Source organism: Cyrtonyx montezumae, unplaced genomic scaffold (assembly GCF_038088225.1).
Source record: "Cyrtonyx montezumae isolate F1298 unplaced genomic scaffold, pur_monq_1.0 scaffold_14, whole genome shotgun sequence".
Taxonomy (NCBI): Eukaryota; Metazoa; Chordata; class Aves; order Galliformes; family Odontophoridae; genus Cyrtonyx; species Cyrtonyx montezumae.
Genome location: NW_027071870.1, coordinates 1,425,711 through 1,452,708, shown reverse-complemented (window position 1 = coordinate 1,452,708; position 26,998 = coordinate 1,425,711). Strand labels below are relative to the sequence as shown.

The 26,998-nt window shown below is 38.9% G+C and overlaps 1 protein-coding gene across 7 annotated transcripts in view; it reads left to right on the top strand.

The window, feature by feature from the left end:
* Positions 1-26,998, top strand: part of DYNC1I1 (dynein cytoplasmic 1 intermediate chain 1) — a 179,263-nt gene that overhangs the window by 26,539 nt on the left and 125,726 nt on the right. For 4 of the 7 annotated variants that reach the window (XM_065731269.1, XM_065731267.1, XM_065731271.1 and 1 more), the window contains exons 5-6: positions 11,843-11,902; positions 16,087-16,202. In XM_065731269.1, coding sequence (XP_065587341.1) covers positions 11,843-11,902; positions 16,087-16,202 — 176 coding nt within the window. The remainder of the gene's footprint in view (positions 1-11,842; positions 11,903-16,086; positions 16,203-26,998) is intronic. The other 3 variants (XM_065731272.1, XM_065731270.1, XM_065731268.1) reach the window with 1 other exon arrangement.

Sequence of the window (26,998 nt, the reverse complement as noted above, 5' to 3'; positions counted from 1 at the left end):
TCCTGTGGCAATTCTGTCTGTATGCTCACCCTAGTGTATTGCACACACTGAGCAGTTCCATTTGTGGACCAAGGTGTAATTTAGCTGTGGTCCATTTTTTCTTCTCTCCTTCCTTGCTTCTGTACATTCCCAGTTGGATTCATTACCATACGATGATAGGTTTGTACAGTAGCACCCCACTTATTGCTGAACTGGGTTTTGTGTATATGTGTGAGTGCAGTGAAACTGCATGAACGTTCCCCATGTGCATTTTGCAGTGGAACATGAGAATCCCATTAGGTTGTGTATAAGGTTTCCCACCTTCCATCTGCTCAGTAAAATGTAAAAGGCTCAGCTGTCTGGGACATGTAAAGGTTAATGATTGCCTTTCTTTCTGCAACAGTTTCATCTGTGCTCTTTTGATTTCGAACTTGCATACATTGCTGCCTGTGCATTTAGATACTTGATTGTTTTGTGGGCTACTACAGCAAAGAGAAAGATGACAGGAAGTATTCTTCATCTTCTGGTAGTTGCTGTCATAGAGTGGTTATGTCAGTATGGTGTTTTGTCTGCTATAATGTGGTGCAAGTATCCAGGTGCATTATCTCATAGTATTTTCTCTCTCTTAGTCCATTGGTTTTGGTATTTTTGTCTGGCTACAGCTACTCATCCTGTTGGATTAGGAGAGTAAGTAACAGTTAGTTTAAATGATTCTTACCTGAATTACATTGTTGCATTGATACCACAATTTTCGAGATGCATTTGCTGGTCTGCAATTGTTTGGCATCCATCAGTGCATGGATTTGATTTTCAGTAAAGCTTTTCAGGGTCAGTCCTTATTTAGATGAAGCCATATGAATATTTAATGAAAGTTACAGTGAAAATGAATTTAAAGTACAATATTAGATAGCCAACAAAAGAAAAAAATAAAAGAGAAATAAGATTTTTGTAAGAGGTTTTGAAGCTGTAATATGCCATTTCTTGTAGAAGCTTAACTGCTGTGGAATTCTGACTTCATTGTCATCACTGCAGGTGTTTTTTTTTATTATTATTATTTTTTTTTTTAAGTAAAAAGTTGCAGCCATCCTAGAAATAGAACAGCTGTTGGTAATGCTGAATGGCTTTTCTCTGAGGAGCAGTGTCACCTTTGGTTTTGGCTGCTGACACTCTTTTTTTGTCCACTGTGTCAGTTCATCTTGCAGTTACTGTGACCTCTGAATGCATTCCCAAGTTGAGTTCAGAGAACACTGTGGCAGCTGTCACATCAGCTTGGATGTTCTTACTGATAGCAAATCAGGAGCACATCTTCTGCTCTCTTACGCTCCTTGGAAGTTCAGTTCAGTTGTTTCCATTTGTGTATGTCTTCATCAGATGTGATTTTGAGTTGCTTCCATCTACTTTTGAGCCGTATGGGTAAAAAACAAATTCACAGTGATTTGTATACAATACCTCAGCATTAGACTTGACTTGTCCTACATTGTTTGAAATGCAGACACAAAACAAACATTTCTTCTTTCTCATATAATACACTCAAAGGGAAAGATGTAGCTCTGGAACATCTGGGCTCTGAGTCAGAGTGTGGCATTTAAGTCATGTGTTTACCCTTATACAGCTGTGTGCATAAATCTTGCTCACTGTCTATCAAGTCAAAAGAAGGTACACCTAGTTAAGAAGTGTCTTCTTGACATGCAAGACTTAAAACCTCACAGATTTTAACTGTTCATCTCTCATGAGCATATCCAAATGTCACCAAAGTCTTTATGTTCTGTACTTCTTGGGCTTTTTGCCAGCAAACAAATCAAGCTTGTCAACTCAGCTTTTATTTTCACAGTTTAGTTTTTAAGCAGCACCTTGCCTAATACAATAGCATATTGACAAGCTAAAGAAAGGATATCAGAATGCCACCTTCCTTTTTAAATATCTCATTTGCTGTTTAATTAAATGCATAAAGAAGGCAGAGGAAGAGGTTAGATCCTGCTCTCAATTTCATTTATACAGAAAGGTGCAATTATTGCAGTAGATCATCTTTTACAGTCCATGTAGCTGATTCCCTATCCTTTCTTTAGGCAAAGGGAAGCATGGAGCAGTGTAAAGACTTCAGGAAAGATCAAGGGAAAATATCTGCTTCACTTGAATGGTGTTATGTTCAGAAAGGAAAGATTTTAACCATAGGGACTGTAGTGTAGTGCAGGCATAGGTCTGTCACAGTGGTGAGTCCTGAGGAAGGTTTGCTTGGTGGCTGGAGGCATACAGGATAACCCCGGGGGGGGGCAGTCTGAGCTTGCCCCTCTGGTTTTGATAAGTTGTGATGGTATGTTTGCTGTTACATGGTACAGTAAATCTCTCAGGCTTCCCATCCCCCCACCCTCTTACTGGGTGGTGGGTCTGTGCATTAGGTTGGAGGAAGGTGGATTTCCCACAGTCTGTTCCCTCCTTTTGTGTCTTCACAGTTCTCCTCCTTTACATTCAGTGTATATTTAGCACAAGATATCTGAAACCTCTCTATGTCGTATATATCTTTTTAGCCTCTAAACATAAGCAGACACCTTAGGGACTGGTACTTGGCAGTTGCTTTCAAGTGTCTGTGCATTTGACCTAGAAAGCAGGGAGTGTTTTTCAGTGCGTGCCAGTTACAAAGTCAGAATGGCCCATATTAATTAGAATCATCTGCAATGCTTTTACCATGTGAGCCTGTGGCATCATTAAGGAGTTTTGTGCTTTCATTCCTAAAGGATGGATGGAGTTCAGTTCTCCAGATCTTTGATTATTTTTCTCATTAGCAATCATCTCCATGCTATAAATTAAAGGAGAAGGAAAGATTGCCATTCCCAGGGTACTTCATAAAATGCCTTGGAAACCCGAGCCCCAGCTGCATCCAGAAGAAAATAATATTAATGTATAAAGCCCCACTTAAGTGTTTAGGTTATCAGCCCAGCTGTAGGTATTTTTCTGTATTTTTTTCCAGGCGTATCATGCGTATATTTAGTCAGACAATCAGATGGTTTGAGGTCTAAAACACTAATGCTCTTAAAACAAAACATTTCAGTTTATTCACCTTTAGAAACAACTTACTTGGTAAGGGTGGCTCAGCTTAAACAGAAGCTCTCTTGCATAGAATCTCTTCTTGATTTAATTAAATTTTGTGAGATTGCCACTTATGATAAACTGTTTAACATAGTTTAACTGGTACCATTTTTTTGCACATAGACTTTTTCTACCTCACTAATGTATTGAGAAGCCCCTCAGAATATCCCCATTCAGAATTCAGTGTTTAACATGGAGAAATAAGAAGACACTCTGAGTAATTATTTCAGTAATTCATTTATTAGGAATTTTCTTCAAGTTCATAAAACACGACTTCTCACTACTGGGAAGATTTCACACAATCACCAGATCAATCTTTTTCCTTTTTATTAGGAATTCTGAAGCAGTCTAAGCATCCCATACTACTTTTTTTTCATAAGCAAAACGTTTTGGTTTTCATTTTAAAATTGCTTTTGATTAAAAAATTGTGCCTGTACCCATTTAATAATGAAAAAGCAGAATAAAGTTTCTGAGCTGGTCTATTGGAATCAGATAAGTGGGTAATAAAAATGTTTGACGTTTTTACTGTTGATGTGAGAAATGATAACATTTTGATAACTCAGTGTGTTCTTGTTTCAACCTGGTTGTACCAAATTCTCCTCCTCTTCTGGAAGGGATTTTTACTGTTTCTGTGCATATACATAAGTACATTGTCACAAAATAAATTCTATGTAGGAAGGAAAACACCAACTCTTTCCCCAGCTTGCAGTTAGTGGATTTTTGCTCTGGTGCAAGTTGTTGTTGAAAGCTTTTAGCTTCTTCAGCAGTTGTGAAGACAATATTGTAGGCTCCAGCCTTGCTGTTATCAGTTCAACTCATCAGACAGGGAATGGATTGCCTTTACTAGACTTCACTAAGAAATGCAGCCTTGTCTCTTATGGGACTCTTTCCAACCACCCTTGAAGTTTATGAGAGAATTGTTTTTATATACGTATCCTTTTGGATGTTGGATCAAAGTGTTCCAACGTGAGTGCTGAAATTCTTTCAGAGAATCTGCAGGACCTGATGACATTTTGGGTCATCGGAATTCTGTTTTGTCACTCTGGCTTACCCTTAGTTTTAAAAATGTAAGATTAAATATACAATTCTTTTAAAGAACTTCTTCAAGATTTGCTGCAAGAACGAAGCAACTTGTGCTTCCCTCCTCCTGAACATGGTTTTTATTAATGCACTTTCAAGATGGCAGCTCATGCTCTCCAGCACTTAACAGTAAATCTATGTGGATGGAGAGGCAGAGCAGAAACTTCTAACTGTGTTGACCCTTTGTCCTTGCAGAGACTGCCTGCTGTTCCCTGTGACATTCTGGTAAACCAGAGTAGATTTCCAGTTTAAGATTCCTGTAGCTATGGTATATACATAGTGAGAACGACAAGGTTCATTACATTGTCAGTAGATCATATTCTGTGAGGTAAATTTGAAAACAGGACAGCTTTAATATATATGAAATAAGTTCAGCAGATTGGTTGAGTTTTACTGCTGATTTACTTAGTGAAATTCTGTGTATCAACAAGGTGTTAATTCCATTATATATTAGTCCTATAAAAATCATTCCAGATTTTTTCATTCAAATTTAAATTTCAAGTGGATTTTGAAAATTATTGAATGCACTTAGCAACAGAGCCTTGAATTAAGAAAAATTTTTATATGCCACTTTTTAAATATTACCCTATGATTTTTATAAACATCCATGAAGAAGAAAAAAAAAAGAGTATTTTCACAGAATCACAGAACTGTATAGGTTGGAAGGGACCTCCAGGGACCATTGAGTCCAACCCCCTGCCAAAGCAGCTCCCTAGCCCAGGTTGCACAGGTAGGCGTCCAGGTGGGTCCGGAACATCTCCAGAGAAGGAGACTCCACCACCTCTCTGTGCAGCTGTGCCAGTGCTCCATCACTCTCTTTAAACTCATGCCTGGCAACCATAACAACATTTTTCAGAAAGGCATCTGAAAGAAAGCACTGTGCTCTGAGGGAGGTCATCGCTGTTCTTTTTATTGATGAAGACTGGAAGTCAGAGGTGTCAGCCTGCTTGGAAATGTAACTCCAAACCCAAGTATCCGACTCTGCTACAGCAGTGCTGCCAAACCACTTGTTCATTGAATGTTTTATGGCATTTTATTTTATGATTACCAGCCTGGCTCCAAAAACAAGAACCCACGGTGATGTCAGACCATTCTGCCGTACAAGTATAAGTGAGAGTCTTATTGAGAGGCACAAATCCACCCTGAAGGCTGATAACCATCTTGCTTATAATGTGCTTCAGAAAACAAGTAGCACAAGGAAGGTATTTTCTTTTTTGCCAATCCTTTCAAAGTGGAACAGATCTGCTGAACAGTGCACAGATGGCTCCTGAATAGTGGCTTAAATGCAAAGCATCAATTGAGGCAAGTGGTACTTTTCCATCTCTGAGTAATAGCTTTGAATCTTCTTGATCTATTTTGTTTTGGAAACACATTTTAAATGTATGACCAATATCGGAAAGTGAAAATTACAGGGGAGAAAATTAAGATCAGAAAAATCCAAAATGGAGGATATAAAAACAAACCACTTATCTATACACATATATGTTTTCAAACATCTGCAATAATTTCTTGCAGTTTCTAGTTCAGATTTTCTAATTAATCAACATTAAAGTAGGAGCATTGGAGAAACTGATTTAGACACAACAACGACAGAACTCTTTAATTATCTACAAAATTGTAACTATGTAACCTTAGACTAATTCTGGCAATATTCAGACCTTGGAGAAAGAAAAAAATAAAAACAAAACAAAACAAAAACAACTAGATATATGATAGGTTACGTATTAAATTTGCAAATATTACTAGATTGTAGTTTGAGTGAAAATATTTGGTATTATTGAACAGATACTTTTAAACTTATCTATACCCTTGTATTTTACTGGTGATTTTAAAATAAAATCTCTCAGCTCTGGCGCCCAGCATTTTTAGGGATGTACCAGTAAGTTGGAACCTGTTCTTCAGTATGTTAGCCATGTACAGGTGCACAGGTCTTTACGTAAGTGATTCTGAATCTTGTGGAAATTGTAATCTGGTCCTATTTTTAAGCACGGGGCTCATGTTTGCATCAAACTTCAAACTCTTACCTTGAGTCTTGTTATTCTTTTCAATTTAATGCTTTTAGGTGGCAGCGCTTAATTTATTTTTTTCATTTTTGTCTGCTTTTTTTTCCTCATTCACTTATGCAAGTTGCATTTGAAGTAAGAATAAAAGCAAACCAGAAACAAATAAGCACTGCAGGCTTTCAAGTAGCAGCTCTCCTGTCAGTAGCACAGTGATGCACAGGCAGATAGCCTCTTGGCTCTGCATTGCTGGGAGATGAAGGGGAGAGCAAAGAATCACACAACCACAGTGGCTGAGGTTTGGAAGGTTCCCTTGAGAGCCTGTATGGTTGAACCTCTCTGCTCAGAGCAGGCTCACCCAGAACAGGTTGCTCAGGCCGTGTCCATTTGGATTTTGACTATCTAAAATGAAGGATTGTTCCCTCACCTTCCCAAGCACTGAGATGAGGCTGGCCAGCAGATGCCAGACCCTCCTTCAAACACAAGTTAGATGCATTGATGGTGTCACTATCAGTAGCTGGAGGGTTTGGGGGCAGATTAGCAGACTCATACAAGTGAAGTACCCAGGCCTCTCCAGTGTGGGAGTGTAACATAAATGTTAGGGTGGATTGGTAACCTACCCAAGATAGTTGGTCTTTCCCCAAAAAATTCTCTGTGGACAGCCACCTTTGACACCTACTCACAGCTGGAGGTTAAGCTGGGTACTCAGAACTCCTGTATGGAGCAATCTCTTGTCTTCCTGCTCTAATGCAGAGAGCCAGTGATGACTTGCTTCTGTGCCATTGCACTTCCAAGGTGTCTGAAGTATAAGCATGTCTGCTACCTTGGACAGGGGAAGGGGCAATAGTCATTTTCTTCCAAATGTTCATAGAATTTTAGATGCATTTTATTATAAAGCACAACAGCTCATGGTGACAGGAGATGACACAATGTGGTGTTTGCTTTCCTCCAGCTCTGCTTGCAAAAGTGATTTGCAATGCAGCAGAGAGGTTTCTACCCTGCAAGAGGCCCCTTGGAAAAGCAGAGTTTGCTGTTATTTCTGTGAGTAGCCTTTTTCAAAAGCATGAATTTTCAGGCCTGGTTGCTCTTGATCTGGGAAGGAAAAGCAGGGGAGAAAAGAAGTCATGCAGAACACACGTTCTGGAGCATCAGCAACAGATGAGGGAGGATTTGATTTTAGCTTTGGGGAAGAAGAGCTGGAACAAAGCTGCTGGCATCTCAGATTAGGGCACTTAACTGAGCTGAGCTGTGCCACAGTCTGACAGTGATCCAGGATATTTAATCACCTTTTATGATGGTGTTCTAGTAGGTATGTTTGTTGGCTTTGGTGCCTAACTTGTTTTTTGTACTATCACCAAAGCCAGATTAAAAATTTTCATTATCGGCTGAGAAATCTTCATGAATTTCAGATAGCTTTAGATGACAAAAATCTATGCTTCATTAATGCACTGTGAGGTAGGGAACTTCTTAAAATACTTCAAATATTTTCTTTCATTTGTAGTTTATTATTTTTTTTCCACATTTTTAATTGACATAAACAGCATAATGCAATTAGAATAAAATTGTCTAGAAGAAAGATTCTGCAGGGCACCAGAACACATGGCAGAGTGCCTGCTTTTCCTTTCTAATAATAGCACAAAAAAGGGAATACTCCTGTCTGAATTCCTTTACTTCCTCCCTTAAATTTTGAAATAGTCCCTGAACTCTCAGAATTCTGCTCTGAGTGTCTCACCAGTGCTATGGACATTAATTCAGAATAGAAAGCTTAACAAATTGCTTTGTCATCTGATCTTTTCATAGATGTGTGACATCTTGGTCTCTTTCTGCTCTTGGTTTCTTTCTCCAGGTTATTCTCCCACTGGCTGAGGAGAAAGAAAATGCATTGTATCAAAATGAACTGGCACATTTTCAGTACTATTGACTGAAATAGCACCGGCATCTAAGAATGCTGTCCTAAACTCCTAAATTATTGAGATTGTAGCACACAGCAAACAGAGAATACAGAGAGGGATCTAAAAGTGAAGTATGAAAGCAGATCTTTTTAAAGAGAGGTAATAACTCCTGTACTGTGTCTACTTAGTGCTAGATCTGCAAGTCCTCATTCCCTTGGTGCTGCTGTCGACCAATCTGTTAACTGGTAATAGTTACAGTTTTTTTTATCCTACAATCACTCAAGGGCAGCCGTTCTTCACCAGACATGTAAAAGGAAGATTGATAGCAGGGCTATTGTTTGTGGCTGTGTGGGAGACTTATATAGCAACCAGCTTTGAAACAATGTTGGGTAGTTCTCATTAAAAGAGTGTCTGTGCTTTCTGGGTGATGGGAACAGCCTGATCCGGCTTAGTCCTGACTGGATCTCATGCTCAGTCAGTTCCCATCTGTGGTGTTTCCTTCCAGGGACTCTTCCCATGCTATGTGCACTCACTTCACCTGCAGGAGGCTCAGTGCACACAGTCTGCAGGAGGTTTGTGGAAGGACTGCAGCATGCAAGGGAGTAATGGCTTTTCCTGCTCTATATAATGCTCAATGTCTCTTTTCCTCATTAAAATGTTGTGGTGACATCCTTTAGATTTCTTTTACGTGGACCTTCAAAGTCCACTGAGTATTCAGGGGGACTATCTCCAGTTTATGCTTTCTAAAAAGTCTGGAATGGAAGCAGCTGTGCCTGGCTGCTGAGCTTCTGGTCATACAGGCCTACATACTGGTCTTTGGGGTTTGCAGCATTACTCCCTCTGCCCCTCTCTTTGGGTGACTAGAAGTCCCAAAGCCAATTTCAGTTTTATGAGGAAGAAAGAAAAGAGTGGAACAACATGAAATGCTTTTCTCCATGCAGAAATATCTTGGGAAAGAACTTGTGCACTGGATTTGAAGAAGATTGGCACTGATTTTTTTCACCGTGATCCAATGGCATTTCACAATCCCCACTAAGAACTGTCTGCAGAAGAACAAGCATAATGGTAACACTCATCCAGCAATTGGGGAATGTCATGCAGCACATCTTCCCATCACAAAAAGATTAGCTGCTTTCCTAGTTTGGATGGCAGATCAGGCTAGTAAACATTGTCTTTGCAAGTGGTAGCACAGTGATGCGAAGAAAACAATTACCATTTGGAGGACAAATCTAAGAATTTTTTTTCACAGATGCACGAAAACTGCTGAAATGCAGGCATATTCAGGTGATGAGCAGAATTCTTACTAAAAATATATATTGGTATCATGAATGTCTCCATGCTATGATCCAGTTTTTTACTTTGAGAGATGCTGCCTTCGCTTACATGTATGGTCTGCGTTTAAGTGGCCAAAAGATGGCTGTGGAATAAGGGTTGAATTAACTTCTTTACATGGAGAATTCCAGCAGTAGGTATTGCTTTTCTCTTATTCTGGGGATTTGGGTGCTGACTTGAGTGTGTGAGATCTCTAGATTTTGTTCAGAGAACCAGCTCAGTATGAGATAAATGTGCCCTCTTGTAACTTGTTCTGAATTCAGAGTTAGAATGGAAGGGTTGTATCTCTTTAAAGAACTGTTGCTCTTGTTTTAATTAGATGATAATGGAGCTTTTTTTCTGTTGGAATAGTCTTTATCTCTTGGGAAATTTTGTATGCTTGGAAATAGATGGAGAGGAAAAATAACTCAAATGAGTTGTGTATGTTTTCTTATAAGTGTTTTAAAAAGCCAGATGTGCATGTACAAGTAGTCCCAGGGCAGATATAACACTGGAAATGGGCATATGTATAGCAAGTCCTACTAGATGTTACTGACCTTGGTTCCATTATAGGTCGTTTTCACACAGATAGCCTTTTAATAGTGTGTAGGTAGTACATTAACCACTGATACTTTTGCCTTGCATCTGCCTCCAGATTCTTATGCCCACTTTCATTTCCTCTTGAGCTGCAGTCAAGTAACAGGAAGAAAAAGTCTGTTCTTTCTTACTGTATTGTTTTATCTCTGACTATTTTGTAATACTGTTTCATTTCGGAGGAATATTTCTGTATCCCTGTAGTTCTGGTTTTTTTTTTTGTGCCAGTATGAGAGGGAATGGCCACAAGTTGTGCTGGGGAAGATTTAGATTAGATTTGAGAAAAATTTTTTCTCTGAAAGAGTGGTCAGGCACTGGAATGGCCTGCCTAGGGAGGTGGTTGAGGCACCATCCCTAGCGCTGCTCAAGAAGCGTTTAGATGAGGTGCTAAGGGATTTGATTTAGTAATTTAGTGGGTAGGGATGGTGATAGGAGGATGGTTGGACTAGGTGACCTTTCCAACCTAATGTATCTGTGAATCTATGAATACATGTCACTACAAATCAAAAGAACTTGAGGGGAGTAAGCACTCTTGCATTGCATGGGAAAGCAGCTTCACATGAAACTTCTTCATTCTTTTTGTATATTCAGAGTGTCTGGAGAGGTTGGTTATCATTAACATTGGTAATAGTTTACTGAGTGCAGGATGTAGCATAATTGTATGGCTTTAAGCAATCTATTTCTAGTCTAATTAAGTAACTTGTCAGAGTTTGCTATCATTGCAGAAAGGCTTGTGTAAATTGAGCATGGTTGGTTATAAGGCTGTTTTTGGCGAGTGTCATCAAAGTATATTCTCTGTATCCTCCAAACTTGTATTCAAAAGAAACGAGTGGAGTTTCTTAATTTTGAGGACTAATGTTACCTAATGTGCCCATGTGACTAACTTGTTTGTAAAAGAGTGCTTTCCTTTGCTTTAGCCCCTGCTAGTGAAAGCATTGCATAATTTAGTGCTCGTATCAAAGAAAAAGGTGTTCAGGAGCCAAACTTGTACTTCTCATGCTGTCGTGGATTTTGAGAGCTCCTTTGTGTATTTGATATGACTTCATTAGGGAGGAAAAATCAAGTAACATCAATAAATGAGTAGGCATTTTGAAAATATTGGCTTGAACATGTCAATTTTTGCGTTTTTAAACCAGGAGATTGGAAATGTTTCATAGGACTCCATAAAGGCCCTGTGAGTGTTTGCAGAGCGTTTAAGAGATGTAGCTTGACAAGTTGCATTGCATTGCAAGAACAACATCTTCACTTGAGACCGCACTTCTGGAGCACTCATACTGTGTGTGCTAGTTCCACGTGACAATAGGCTGTGAAGACACTGTTATAGACAGATTTCCCCAGGTAGGCCATTCCTCCCTCCAGATATTTTATCTGGATTAAGAGAAATTTGTTGATTTTTCTCAGGGACCTCCAGAATGTGTCAATGCTGGTGTCAGCGTGTTATTTGTTGAATGATGTTTGTGCCCAGAGCATTTTTTACAGGTTGTCTTCCAGTCTTAGGGGTATATGAAGGGCTAGACTACTACTCTTCAGTGGAGTTTATGGCAAATCCATCTTATCATAAAACACAATTCCAATAAATATTGCTAATTTATAAATTGTATGTATTGAGTGCATCAACCATAGTTAGAGGGTTAGAAATCTCTCAGGAAAAAAAAAAAACAAACAACAACATTAACCTATATCTGAGAGGAAACCCTGCTTCTTCTCTTTGTTTACTGAAAATACGTAATTTTAGTAAGTTGCCTGCCCCGTTCACAGGCTAACATCAAATGTTGCACTTAGAGACTGAATGTATGACATATGGCATGTAAGTAATGAGATGGGGTTTTGTTCATCCTTTCAGTTAATTCTGTGTGTTCTTTTTTTTCCCCCTTTGTGCTGCACGGCTGATTACCACCCTAGGACCTTGCAATGGGACACAGACCCCTCAGTGCTGCAGCTCCAGTCTGACTCTGAACTTGGGTATATGTCTGCTCTTTATGTTATTCATTTATCATTTCTTTGCAAGAATTATGTTGCGAATGCTTCCCAGATGAGCTTGTATGTGATTTTCATTTGCTTTGTTGACTCAAAAAGACCATAATTTAAGTTTCCTTTTTTCAGTTTCATCAATAAGAAGCTTCAGCAAAGCCATCTTTGTGGGAAAAAAACGACTATTTAAAGAAGCTCATGAAAAGATAAGCTGCTATTTCTGTTGCCTGAAACACAATACAGATAACTATTTCATTACAGATGAAATGTTATTATTGTGGCACTTTAATGTGCATGTATAGTTACATTGGTCTTGTTTGTACCTATTGATTCAGACTTTTTTCTGAATCATTTGCAAGGTACTTTTCCTCCTTCTTGTTTTTGTTGTAGTTATGTTGCTTCCATACACAATAGCCCACGTGCAATAACATTTTCCCCTTTTCCTTAGGAGCTGTATATGAATTTATAATTGTGCACTAAAGTGTCATCATAGTCCAAGACTAATTGCCATTTAAGTTGAGTTCAGGTCAGTCAAACATTAGCTAATTATACTAGGGCTAAAATTAATATTCTCCTGTTTGAGATGGAACTTGTTTAACCTAACCATCTGAAAAAGTTGATTTAGGTAGCAGAATCTAACTGGTGTAGTTAAGAAGAGTACCAAATATGTTTATATTTTAAAAGGTCACTACACTAAGGAACAGAAGTTCATGTTTGTCGTGAATATAGTTTATCATCATCAAGAGAAATCTGGCAGCATGAGCAGGTCCTCTCTTATCTCCTATGAGCAATCAAGAAAAATCAGAAACAGTAGCTTTTCCAGACAGTACCTTCAGATTTAGCTAACTTCAGTGCTGTGTTATTACTGAAATTCCGAGTACATAGTCATGGCTTGGTAACTACAAAAAAATATGCTTTAATAAGTTTCTAAATTATTTGTGGTTACTGAAGTTATCAGAGTGTGATGGCAAGTGAAAATGCTGCTCACTACCATCTCAGGCTGGATTTTACAATTTCTTCTAGATAAGAAAATTGTGTGCTATATTTTTGACATAAGAGGCAGCTAAAGGAGAGAAAATAAATAGTAAAGGAAAAATAGCGAGACCTGAAGACATGAAATGCCCACCTGCAGAAATATTTAGGATAAATTGTTCCTCTAAAAAGGAAAGGTAGCTGTCCTTCAAGTTCTTCAGAACCTGACACAAGCAAAACCAAATCTGCATTGAGATGTTAGTACTGTTTACCAGGAAAAAAGACCAGGAATGGAAAGTATCCAGAGTGCTTTCTAAATTGGCTTTCTCCACCTCCAGAACTGTTGGGAACGTTTTTATTTCCATCTGAGTGTGATTTCAGGTAGATCTAACTTCTACAACATCACCTGGATCATACAAAAGAGGAAGAGTTTCTAAAGCTGTTTTGATTTCCAGAGGCTGGGATGTAGAGATGAATACTCTCAGAAGCAATGGTCCTAAAATGGCTGTGCAAAGCAAGGTGGTTTGATTCTCATAAAGATAGGCCTGTGTGTAGCCACAAGTTTTCAATCTTTTAGGAGAAGTCAGTGCAAAGACAGAAGAGAGGAATGCCAAATAGTGAACCTGTGAGCACGCTCCGTAAGTCCTTCCTTTTTACAGGGCAGAATTAGACAGAGAACCATGTATTTCTCTGGTGTTATGAGACTGGATAAAAACACCAGAACAAAAGAAATCCCACAGTCACGATGCAAATGTGAAGTGTTTAGCTACACATATAGTCTTTCCTCTACAGACAGAGGAATTTTAATGCATAGGCTTTAATTACTGTCTTCCTACTGACATACCATAGGTAGTTTTGAAAGGTATCCTTCAAAGTTTATGTGCTCTCTAAGCTTAACATCCAATAAATTGTAAATGGAAAGAATTATGAGTGTCTGAGTGTGAATGGCAAATGGAACATTTTAGTGCTGCCCTAAAAAGGATTAGACTAGAGTGTTATAGCCCATATGTGGCAGAGTCTGTGTACTGAAAGGATGTTCCAGTTGTCCTTAAGTGCTTGGGCCCAAGGGTTAGGCTGGTTTTTCATCATATGAGAACCATTACAGGTTGATTAATAGGGTAAAAAAATAATAATAATAAAAGGAGAGATCACACTCCTTCAAATATAGACTTCACAGTCTTAGAGTGGCACTGTGCATTTGGACAACCATCAGCAATTTCTGAATGATAAATGTTTTAGGTGAAAAATGACACACATTCTCTCAGCACAGTGTTCTGGGTTGTAGTTCACCTTTTAGTTAGCAGTCTAGACAGGAGCTAACCCAACCAGCAATTAAATCTAGCTCTACAAGAGGTCTGATATTCCCCCATCCCTAGCCAGTGAAAGAGATATGGAATGACCTCATGTCAAACTGTTGTTAGAATTAAGTGAAGTTCTAATTAGGTCTAGATTAGACACATGATTAATTAGAGCTGATACTTAGCAGAAGCTCTTTCAATGAAGGAAGCTTAAGGATCTCAGTAAAAGGAATCAGATTGAGTTGGGAGGACTGATTGTGAAGGAAAATCTTTCAAAGTTGATGTCAGAGGTTAGAAAAGTATGTGCGATTTTGCTGGGGGTGATATTTATTAAAGCTTAAACTCATGCAAACTCACATTTAAAGCAGCTACAAAAGTAGAGTACTACAAAAGCTTTTGTTAGCTGTTATAGATTCTTAAAGTGTATCTCAAGCTGCAGAAATTTTTCAGCCTACTGTGTAGAATTTTCAGGCAATCCATGCTTTTGTTCATGTTGGCAAAGTCACAGGTGTTTGTGAGGATGGTGACTTCTTTTAGAGCAAGATGTTCAGAGCTGTAACAACTATTACTGTTGTAGTGGTCTGTTATGTGATGTGTCTGATTCATACCAATTATCCACTGAATCAAATCACATTCAGCTCAGTAAGAACTCAGCCTTGTAAAATAGATTAGAAAGATATGTAGCTGATACAACCTTAACAAGCATAAGAGTTCAGTAGGTGTCATCCAATGATGACAATTTCTTTTCGAATGCTCATCTTCTTTCAGACATCAGTGTTAACTGAATACCTTAACCACCATAAATGAATGAGTTAAAAAAATAACTTTGACCTCTGTTCTTCTGACAGTTGGGAAGACAGAGAGGAAATGGGTAATGTCTATGAATTTTCTGCTTTTCCAAACTGCTGTCCTTAATAACCTGACAGTTCAGATACATTGTGTCCCTGAATTTATTTCCTGTTAACGTGTAAGCACACTTGCACATGTTGATCTGGGCATCTGGACTTAATTGTTTTGGTGGTTTTTTTTTGTCTGATGAGAGCTTGTATCTTTTCCAGTAAAAAAAATATGCCATCTTTGCTTATTTGCTAATTTGTCACTACAGACAATCAAGTAAAATTCAGGAAACAAATTTATATATATATATATATATATATATTCCTCCACTGCTGAGTGAACTGTGTGCAACTAGAAGCGTTTGTGATCATGTATAGCCATCTCTTACATTTTTCCCTTACCCAGCTACATTGTGATTGGCTCTTCTGATTTAGTTCATGTGGCTCATTTAAAGTTAGGGAAGTAGTAGAAAGAGAAGGTTATATCTATTCCAGGTGAGTCTCAGAGGTTCCCTCTAACTCTTGCATTAAGACTCTAATGATCATGAACCTACAATAAGTCCACTGCAATTAATCCTGCAGAAGGGAGAATCTCTTCCTTTATGGAAATTACACACCCTGCTCTCTTACTGCTCTCAGCTGATTGTCCCAGTCCAGCCTATTTTACACTCACTTTGCGTCTTGCACTGTTGTATATCTCAGGCTGAGGACTAAATCTCTTAAACAGGCTGAATATTGTAGTAGTAACTATGAAAAAGGAGACAGGTTTGTTGTGTATTGTGAGGGAGGGATATAAGCAGGTCTTTCTTTGATCCCATTTACAGTCCCTCTCAGCAGCATAAGCTAGATCCAGAGAGGTTTAGTAACTATATTTTTTATTGTGATGAATGATTCCTGGGTTAATTTTCTTCACTGTAATTAGGTTCTTTTCATACATAGTGTGTTGTGTTTCATCTTAGCAAAGACTGAAGTGTTTTTTAATCCTGTTCATAAAAGCAAACACTTTTGTTCCCGCCACTAATTTACACCTAACATAACTAACCTTTTGATATCCTGTATTCCGTCTTAGACGCAGACTGCACAAACTAGGGGTGTCAAAGATTACCCAGGTTGATTTCCTACCTCGGGAGGTGGTATCCTACTCCAAGGAGACTCAGACACCTCTTGCCACACATCAATCTGAAGGTAAGATAACTTTTTTTCAAAAGCATTTTCGTAGAAAGTAAGGATTCAAGAAAGACTTAAAGAATGTGAGAAGATTAATGCTAAATCATAATATAACCACTTACCCACATATTTTCTGCAAACCAGCTATTGTTTACATGATTAATGGCTGTTCTGGTGAGAATAATTATAATAATGACTTTAAATTCAGGTGGAACCAAACTGCTTTTACTGTACAATGGATTGCATTTAGATAATGGTATAATGAGAACATATTTTCAAATAAATCATTATGAATATAATTAAAACTGTGCTTTATCCCAGTTTTCTTGCTCTCTCAAGGAAGTTATTCATTCCATGCTTTGTAAAGAGGCAGTGATGGAAATTTTGCCCTCATGCATTTGTCCAGTGTAGTTGTCACCCTTCAGAAGATGAATCTTTGAAGAAGTTGGTTTTGCTTCATGCACTGAAAAAGGAGGCTTACATACTTTTGTGCTGACGGTCCTGTTTTTTGGTTTGCTTTTTTTCTACTTACAACTGTGTTATCTGTACTCATGGAGCTGTTTGTTAGCTCTTTGGCTTTTCTGTTGATAAACGAGCATGGAGATGAAGCATGAGGGGAGTGTTTATCTAACTGTACCTTACAACTAAACTTGCTGGTGTTGGACTACTGAAAGCTGATTGCACGTGAATTGAAACCATTTAAAGGGAATGTAATACAATAAATAAGCCTGTTATAATTCTCATGTTATTACAATCAGGTAAAAGAAGGAAAACTGAGGATGGTCTTGGTTATAATTTTTGCTTCAGTTAGTCAGATATGACACTGTAGTGATAAATATAGTGAACTTTTCTTCTGCAGCTGGTTTACCAGTTTTGCCTTTAAGACTCCTGAGCTAGGTAGAGATTGTACTCCTTCAGATCATGAGTTTCCCTTAGTCATCTGTTGACTGATACAGAGCTTTCATCCATAAACAATCCAGTTACTTGGTTGCAGCTTCTTGAGTAGCATGTCATGGCAGCTTTGCTTTCCCAAAGGGAAAGGTTGTCTTAGAAGTCTCCCTTGTCCAGTCCAGCTCAGCTCATCTCGCCTTGTCCATCTGAGGACTGCTGAAGCCTGGAATGAATGGGACTTGTCAACTAAGGCCATGCCTTCCTGACTTGAGATGGACAGATTCTCAACTTGGGGATGATTTTATGGAGTTATTGGTAGACAAGAAGGAGGCAATACCCTTCTTCCCTAGTGCAGTACCTTTATCCTGAGCAAAAGCTTACAGATACAGGGAGTTGAAGACATGTATTTTTGTTTTACCTCTCTTAGGCCTGCTACTTCAGTCCTCAATACCTGGCCTGACTTTCTGAACAGGCCAATGTCTCTTTAGTACAGAATAAGTTCACAGAATCGCAGAAGTTCTTTCTGGTTAGAAAAACTTTTTTTTTTTTTTTCCAAGCAGATCTTCAAGTATTTCAAAATCCTTTTGTTGGTTGGACTAACCTCCTACCCTTTGAGGGAAAAAGACAGTATGTTGCTATGAGAGGTCAAATGGTAATAGGTGGTTTTGGTGTTTAGATTTCTGCCTTTCTTATGCTCTATGTTGTCTGTAGAAAGTAGAAACATCAACCAAAGTGAAGATCTAATATTTAAATGTAGCAAAAATATCACCCAACCACTTCTCTCATGTGAGTGGGTGAGGAAGTTGAACTCATTTTCTTTTCAATCTGCTGCTAGGAAGTTCTGCACACATAAATTGGGCATGAATATCACCATGCATTATTAAAGAACAGTCAAGAAAGTTTGATTATTCAGTTGAAATGACAGTTAATTGGAAATTTGCTAGAGGATAAATAAGCTTTGTGATTTTGGTTTCCTTAGTCCAATGGAAATCACTTCTTAGGTTTTCAGTCTCTTAAACCTCCTTATGAATGCTGAGCCCTACATGCTGTCACTCTACAAGAGCAGCAAACAGAGCTGTTCCTCAGGAGAGCAGTTTTGAGAAGTCTCTATGCTGTTCCTATGCATTCATGTGATAAAATATAGCCATTATCTTATCAACAGAATGGTTCAGCCATTGCTACAGTTACGTGCTCAATTACTTGGTATCGGATGCCTTAAAGTTTGAGAAAAGGAAAAAACAAATCTCTTATTTACTTAGACACATCTGACTTCAGTTTTCAGAATTCACTCTTTTGCTGCCTATCTTGGACTACAGAAATCATGATGGATTTTATAATGAATCTGTGACACATTTGATTCTGGCTTGAAAGAAGAGAACTAACAAAGGTACAGCTGGGTAGAAAAATCTTGCCTGTATGATAAGTCACCAGGTGTTGTTTTTTTCTTTTTTGTTGTTTGTTTGTTTGTTTTTAATGTTAATGTCAGGTTTTCTTCACTTTGTTTCTCAAAGAAAGAAAGAAACTCTGAGGTATCTTAGACATTCATGGAGCTGAATGGTTGTAGGCCGCTGTCATAATGTCTGCTTCTCACCAATCTTTATAAAACTGGTACAGGAAAGAAGGAAAGCTTCACTGTGATAAGTACAGTGTGGTGCCAGAGAGCCAGATGCTCTGAGCACTGAAGTCTCAGCTTGTCAGCTGCTAATTTTAGAAGAAATAATGTGGCATTATTCTTCACTGTGTAAAAACAGATTAACTCCTCTTTTCAGAGCAGGTAATTTGCTTTATTTCTGAGGAATAATGACATGTCATTTCTCCCACCCACTCTATTATTTAGAGAGATGTGTATATGCATCATTCAACCCTTTGATCACAAGTACCTAATTCTTTTGCTTTATTTAGGTCACAGTAAGCTTCAGCCTTTTCTTTTCTTCTTTGTAGGATGACTTCAAAAACACCCAGATCTTGGCTCTGGAGCCTGAGAAAAAAAACCACACTTTTCCCTTCCTCCTTCTGTAATTGGTCTTGAATTTAGGTATTTGTAGATGGAGACATTTCACTTGTGCTGCCTTTTGCATTCTGGAATCATTTAAGACATAGACTACACCAAAATCTTTCTGAGGGGTCTCTGGGACACATTCCTTCACTGTGCAGAGGCCTTCACATCGTGCCAGAATGGCAGCCCCATGCATCCTTCAATAGCTGGACCTTCAAAGCACTGCAGAGCTACCTTTTGCAAAGGCACACCTGGAAGAAAGCAGCAACAGAAAAGTTGTATTCTGACTGCTGCCCAGGATGAATCTCTCACTCATCTGCAGCAGTGGAAGGAGGTCTGTGTGTTTGCCTGGAAGCTGATTTTTCAGATAGGAAAACACTCAAGCTCTGCTGGTTGCCTACTTCAGCTCCAGCCCGTGGATCTTCTACACTCTGATGAGCCAGGAGGCATAGCCTTTGAGGGAAACAGTGCATTATCCCCATGCTTAGCGGAGAGGTACTCACCTGATCTGTCCCCATCCCAAAACCAGGGTGGGAAGCACAAAGATTGGGATACCTGGCCAGAATCAGGGATGCCGTTTTTCTTCTTTCATCAAGTTGAAACGACTTCTTCATCAACTAAATGAGATTTTTTTAACTTTCCTGATTTTCCAGACTATCATAAAAGTACATTTATCTGAAATGACTTTCTAGAAAAGGCTAGATCCCTTATAAAAGGGAAGGATGTTTGAATTTCTAGTACAGAGGAGCTCCCTTTTACTTTGCCTTTTCATTGATTCAACAAGTGCTTGTCCACTTAGGGAAAACAGATGTGTTACCATACCCACCTCATGAGCATGATAACCTCATCATACATCACAAATGCTTGCCCAGTTTCTGGCAAAGATCTCAATTCAGACCTGAGCTTCTGATGATTTATCTGCTGTATTCAGATGAAGAGGATATTTTGGTTGTGAGGGAAAAAATAAATGCTCTATTCTGTTTGAACACAGGCCAGTATGAAGTGTCAAAACAGGTGCAGTTTTAGAGGTTAGTTTCTGCATCTCTTCAACACTGCAATTTCCTGAATATATGTTCCAGAAAGTTGTTCGTTTTAAAGCACCAAGGGAAGAGAGGGGGATTCTGCTCACAGTATAAGGTTTGAGGACTGAGATGCATGAATTTAGATACATGTGTGGGAAAACTAATGATGGTGAGTGGCAGGATGGAATCAAAGTTCTCTTTAGACCCCAATGACTGCCTTGACTAGGTCTTCACTGATAAGCATAATAGCAGAGAGCTACATGGAGACATGTTGGTGTAGATTTCTCATTTCCCTTCATTGCTGAATAAATTACATATGACTAGAAGTGTGAGACACTGACAGTATATGATGGCTGTGTCCTACTTTGAGTTTTGGAAATCAGACGAGCAGTGACTTTGGACTGACAAGGACAGTTGCTGAAAAAATAAATCTGGGAGTTCCAAGATAAAACTTATTTTTATATTTGGGGGTTAAGATTACAGGTTTGAGCAGCATGGAACTCTGGCTGTGTCTGTCCCATAAAGCAATGTACAGAAGACTGTGCTATGCGTGCTGCACCAGTGACTAGCTCAGCTCTAGCTTTGTGAATGCAAACTGCACTTAAGAAGTGCCAGTCTCAGAACTGAACAAGATCATACCTGAGCCTCCCCATGCCCAATCTACCTAGAGCTCGCAGATCAGCAGCTAGGGGTTAAGTTAAAGAGCTTACTTTGGCTTTTCCCTTCTAGAGTATCTTACAGCTTAGCTCAGTCTGAAGAGCACAAAGGAAGTCTGCACCCAAGAACAGCTTTGAACTCCTGATTTAATGTGAAATACAGACACATTTCTGCAGTGCCATGCATGCAGCATGTGCATCAGGATGGATGAAAATATGTGTAATGGAAAAGCACTAGACATATCAGGGGATAAAAGCAGAGACCCTCTGTTGTAAACAAAAGGTGGTATTGGAAAACAGAGCAGAGCTAGGACAGAAATAACTACTAAAAAAAAAAAAAGATTACTTGAAAATGAATCAGTGCTACAACTGAGTGTCTGGTTTTAAAGAGAAACAACCTTATTATTGTGCTAATGGACACCGATTTTACAAGAAAAATACTATGGTCTATCCTAGGCCATTATCATATATCACTGGTGGCTTTAGCTAAGTATTAAAATCTAGTTTGTCTTTTCTTCTCAAACCTCAGTCCAGCAGAGTCATACTGGATCTCAATAGCTGACCTAAACACCCTAATTCAAAAACTGCTTTGTTTGATTAAATCAACAAAGCTTATTTTGTACTGCTGTACCAGACTGTACAAGATTGGCTGTGACTAGAAAGAGTCAAAGCAAAGATTTCAGGCATTGCGCTGCATAGTAGTCGTTCAGTTTCTCTTTCTGCCTGTCATGACTGCATCCCCCTTTCTAGACAATAGGATTTCTAAGGTGGGAATGTTTTGGGGTTTTTTTTTAGTTTTAAATTAGTCACAAAATCTTTCAAAGGCATTCAGGCAGCTCCCTCTGGTGGTGCAATGATGAACCAACGCACCGTGCCTGAAGGATGCTGTTAGCTAGAAGCCTTACAGGTTCAGCTACAGATATTACAATAAAATCCAGAGCAATCATAGAATCGTATAATGGTTTGAGTTGGAAGGGACCTGTACGATCATTTAGTTCCAACCCCCTGCTATAGGCAGGGACACCTCCCTCTAGACCAGGTTGCTCAACAGCTGCTTCCAGTCTTCTTGGATACTTGCAGGGAGGGGGCACAACCTCTCTGGGCAACCTGTTCCAATGTCTCACCACCCTCACACTAAAGAATTTCTTCTTAATAACATGCTTTTGAAATCATCTGGAGGTTCTGTTCTTGTCGGTCTCTTCTTGAAGTACAGTTAGTAGAATATAATTCTTATATAAAGTACCAATCCTCCACAACAGCCACATTAGGTTAGGTAGGACCTACCAGGTGTGGTGGGTCTGTGTGCCACTCCTAGCAAGCCTTGAGCAATATGTAAATATCTGTAAAGCATTTCTTCTATCAGCTGCTCAGGAGATTTTTCTGTAGTAGAGAATTAGGGTAGAGCTTGGCTTTGGAAAATGTTTCTATGTCTAGTCCTGTGCAGAATAATATATTTGACACTGACAAAGGTTTCTTCTGGGAGGAAGAATGAAGGGGCTGTGGTCATTCTCAAGCTTGGTATTTAGTAGCAGGAGGAAACATCAGATGTCTAATGTCCTAAAATATGCAGTACATGGGCTAAAATAGGATTCCTGTGAGACAATTCAAGTCTTTTTGTAAAAGCTGGCCTGTTAAATATATGGCCTACTGCTATTTTTATTAGTGATATTTGTGCAGTGTTTGCTTTCATTCCCTATTTCTTCTCCCCTGTCCTCTCTAAGAGCTTCTTGAGAAGGGTGTTTCTTACACATAGGGTGGTTTTCAGTAGAGAACCCTCTTAATGCTAAACTGTTTTAATCAGGCAGATTGGATAATTTATTAAGCATTAGTAATTCTCTGGGAGGGAGCTATCTAGTAAGAAGTGATTTAACAGAGACAAGATTGGTTCTGGCTACACACAGTAGGAGGTTTGTGAAGGGAAAGCTCTTTAGGGATCTAAGACTTCTTCCTGGGTCATTTCATTGCATGGGGACACAAGAGTAATTTGGCTCTTTCCACAAAATGTAGAAAGGTCTTCTGAAAACCAGGCTGATGTGCATGGGAATTTCCTGCTCTAAAGTGACCTAGGCCTTCTGCAGCCCCCAGTTTCTCCTGCAGAAGCTACCCTCTGCATTAAAACAACATATCCAGTAATCCTCTCCAAGTCAGAAAGAAGAAAAGGCTTCCCACAGCTGTGCCTGCATCTTTTCTAAACCATTGAGGCTCCAGAAGGTGGGAGACAAAACAGAGACCTTAAGCTTTTATTACTGAAGTCAGTAACCAGTCGTGAAGCTATGGCTTCTCTGGAGGTTGTTTGACTTTAGCACTGTGCATAAAAGGAGTACTGCTACAAACTCACTGCAGGTTGCATGGGTCCTGCTCTGTCTCCCCTCCTTGCATATCCTACTTGATCTTAATGGATGATCCATGCTGTGTATGCTTCTGAGCAATTGGATCCATTATTTGTACAAGAGATGGAAGGCTACTCTATCCTAAAATAGAACAAAAATACTGTAGTCAGTCCTCTTGTGCAGAACACAGTCTGCTCCTTTAGCTGCAACGGAAAAAGTGTAATTTAATGAGATTCTGGTACATCTGGCGTCACTTGGTGGAAAATGAGCTCTGATGTTAGCAGTCTTGACCTCAAACTCCTTTAACTAGCTTCAAGTCATCTCTCTGTGCCTTTGACCCATCTTTTTGTCCTGACATCTGAAACTAGCAGTGATCCATGAATTCAGAGAGAAGCCCAGTAACACCTGTATGCAAATTGCATCTTTTGTTAGCTGGAAAGGAAAACTTTCCTCTAAGTCCATCCTCTCTGGAAAAGATCCTGGCTGTGTTTTACACATGAACAGCTGCTGATCTGTTAGTTGCTCCCCTCAAGCAACCAAATAGTTCTAAATTTATTTGCAAATATATAACTATTAATATATTAGAATTGAGAGCTCTAAAAAGGACAACAGAAGGAAACTGTCCCACTAATGAACAGCAGCAAGATTTGTAGAGTCAGCAGTCAGTGAAAACAATGTAGATAGTTTTTCTCTATTTGCCATTTTCATGTTTCTAGTTCTCACTTTACCATATTTCTCATTTCAGTAGTATTAGTTTATGCTTTGAATTAATTGTGTTGTTCCCTGTTTAGATTGTAAGTTATGTGAAAACATAAAAGTGGGGGGAAAGTTATGTTAACAGGGCTTCCAATGTAACAGTGAAGGCATAGGTTTTCATTTTGTTAAGAAACAAAGCCTGCTTATTCCTACCATCCCTATAATTCCTTCTTTAGCCTAATGGATGATGGCTATTCAGTATATACAAGGAAATTAATACTGAGCACCTTCTATTGCATGTTCAGTAAGCTTTGGCAAACCCTGGCTTTGTAATATGGACCAATTCCACTGGAATTAAAGACAAGATTAAGAAAAATGTGCATTGCAAAAGTAGCAGTTATTAATCCTCAATGCTCTAATTAGCACTTAATCTTTCTAATCCTGTAAGTAGATACAAAATCAGTGCTGAAATAGATGCAGGCTGTAATGTAGAAAGCCCTTAATTAGTAGTGTAAAAAAAAAAAGTGCTGAAAAAAAAAAACCCAACACTGTTCTGTTACTTCACACTTCTTAGTTTGTTTCTTGGCACTTGTGACTCAAAGGAAGGAAAAAGATTCACATGCCAAAATCCCCTCCTCTGTTTTAACCCATGCTACTTATGCACTGGATCAAAAATTATGCAGCTGAAAATTCTCCTGTTCATCCGCTCTCCATCTTCAATTCTATAGCCACAGCTTAAGAAGCTAGCCAACTGTGCCCCTTATAGCCCTCTTTAATTGGCTCATTTCCATAGGAGAGGCCACCTGCCCTGGGTAGAATGTCAGCTGCTTGCCCTCAGACTAACCGGAGAGGGAGCCAAGTGGCAGGGTTGGGTGAAGTGAAGAGGGTTTGCCACATGCCACGTTTTTAACTGCCTTAAAGATAAATGGAGATGCACTCCAAGCTGGGTCTTTGTTCACAAGTGCATCTTCACACCTGGGCAGAACCTTCCAAGGACAGCTCTGGGTCCCCCTTCTCTCTCCCAAAAACTTCTCCCAAAGTTATGCAAAGCCATGCTTCATTTACTGTAATGACAAACTGTGGATCTGACTTGTGGTATTTGAGAATTCCTCCTTCAAAGTCAGTAGTAGCTGGATCATTTCCTAAGAATCCTTTGACTTGCTCACACGTGCTCTCAAGAGTTACTATAAAGACCGAAGAAACTTATAATGAAATGGATGTGTCAGTGAAATAAAAGTCTCAGTGTGAATTCCCAGTGGTCACTATTAATAGAGGATGGAATTCTCTTTTGCTGCAATACAATAGGCTGTCTCCGCAAATAATGTCACTTTTTAACAAGGCACTAGCTGCCGCTTCCCCATCTATCTTATTTTACATAAACTTAATGTGAATTTGCATTAAGCCACAACTAATTCAGATGTATGTCCTAACCATTATCCTCCAACACGGTGCTCTTTCTTCTTCCTGCAAGTTCATATCCTACTGAAGGCCCATAGAAAATGAATAAATAATCATTGTTTTTCTAAAATGCTTGGCATTCAAGCTATGAAGTTTCACACTTATTTAAAGTTCATAATTGCACTGTTGCTGTAGATACTTTTCCTCACCCCACTAGCCATCTAATGCTTGCCACTTCAGAGCTCAAAATGGGTTTAGCTCCTCTAAGCTTGGCAAGAACAAATCCTTGCACTTATGAAAAGCATGGGTCTCAGTAGTAGCTGTTGGGTTTTGAGGACTCTTGCCGTGGCCCCTTTATATCTATCATCAAGTACTTGTACATCTATGGATATAATATAGGTAAATAGGTAAAATTATCTAAGCATTGTATCTATAGAAAAAACTATAGGTAAATACTTAAATAACTATATGAATGCATCCTTTAGCTTTTTTTCAGTGAGATTTGCAGAGACCGCTGTAAGATCTCACCACCTGATAGTCTTGAGGAAAGTGCAATACAGCAAATGTCAGGAGTCTCATCTTTGTTACAATCTAGACTGAGTTACAGTCACCAGAGAGACATAGGTATGTTCCTGTATTTAGCCATAGCAGAAACCACTAACAATTTAAACATGAACAAAGTAAATTCAGAGCAGCCAAATTTACTATGGTATTTTTCTGTCACAAAGCTACATGATCTGACAGTGTGAGAGATGCTCACACCCAAGCTAACCAGTTACATCCTTCTTGAGATAGTGCTGCGTTGCAGTGTAATCATACGTAATGGCTCCACCTTTAGATGCCTGATCTATTTGTGTACAATGTCTATGGTCAGAAGAGTGAGACAGACCCTTCTAGAAGGCCTTTATCCTAACAGCCTTTGTATTTACCATACCACTGAAAGAATTACCTTCAATTTGTGCCTTTCTCCATTGCCTACAGAAATTAGCCAATACATTTCAATTACAAGCTTAGTTTTCAGATGGCTGAAGTTAGATAATTTCCACCATTTTGCAATGACAGTATAGACAAATGCTTTATACCATATTTTTTATCAACTGCTGAAACAGTTCTGGAACTATTATTACTGTTATTTGTTTTCTTCATCTCCTTTGTCTCTTATCTTTAAAGTTGCTTGTGTCTATGTGAAAGTGAGGTAGAAAAGCAGGTGTCTTAATTTCCTTTGAAACCTCTGTGGTTGGGGACAGCACTTCTACAGCTGACATTTAAGCAACTGGAATGAGAAATAAAAGAAAAAAAAAAAGACTTTGCTTTTTGTTCTTTGACTAAGTAGTGCTTCGTTACTACTCAGAATTCTTTATTGTGTAGACTCAGTACTTACTGTAGCACACGTTATGTGTTAACATTGATTTTGGTCTACCAAGCTGATGTCTGTGTTGCCTAAGTGCTCAAATGCATGTTTCTGTTGCATCTTGCTTAATACATATGTCTTGCAGTAATGGTAGAACTAAAGTCAGTCAAATTCTTTGGTCTAAAGAGTACTGAACAATGAGTGCATACAGATCTAAGATTTATAGCACCATGACTATGAGATGGGCGAGAAAACTAACAGCCTGTTTGCTGAGATTTTGGATTGAGAATATAGACAAAACTGCTCTTTCCCTACTTTTGACAGTAACACATATGCTGTGGGACTGCTCATGTGGCACTTGATATTTCTTGTATCTTGACAAAGTACAAAAGATGCAGACCCTCCCTTATATATTAGCTGTGCAGTGAGTATGTTTTTATACCTAATTACTGAATTAGTTACTTCTGGTTAACA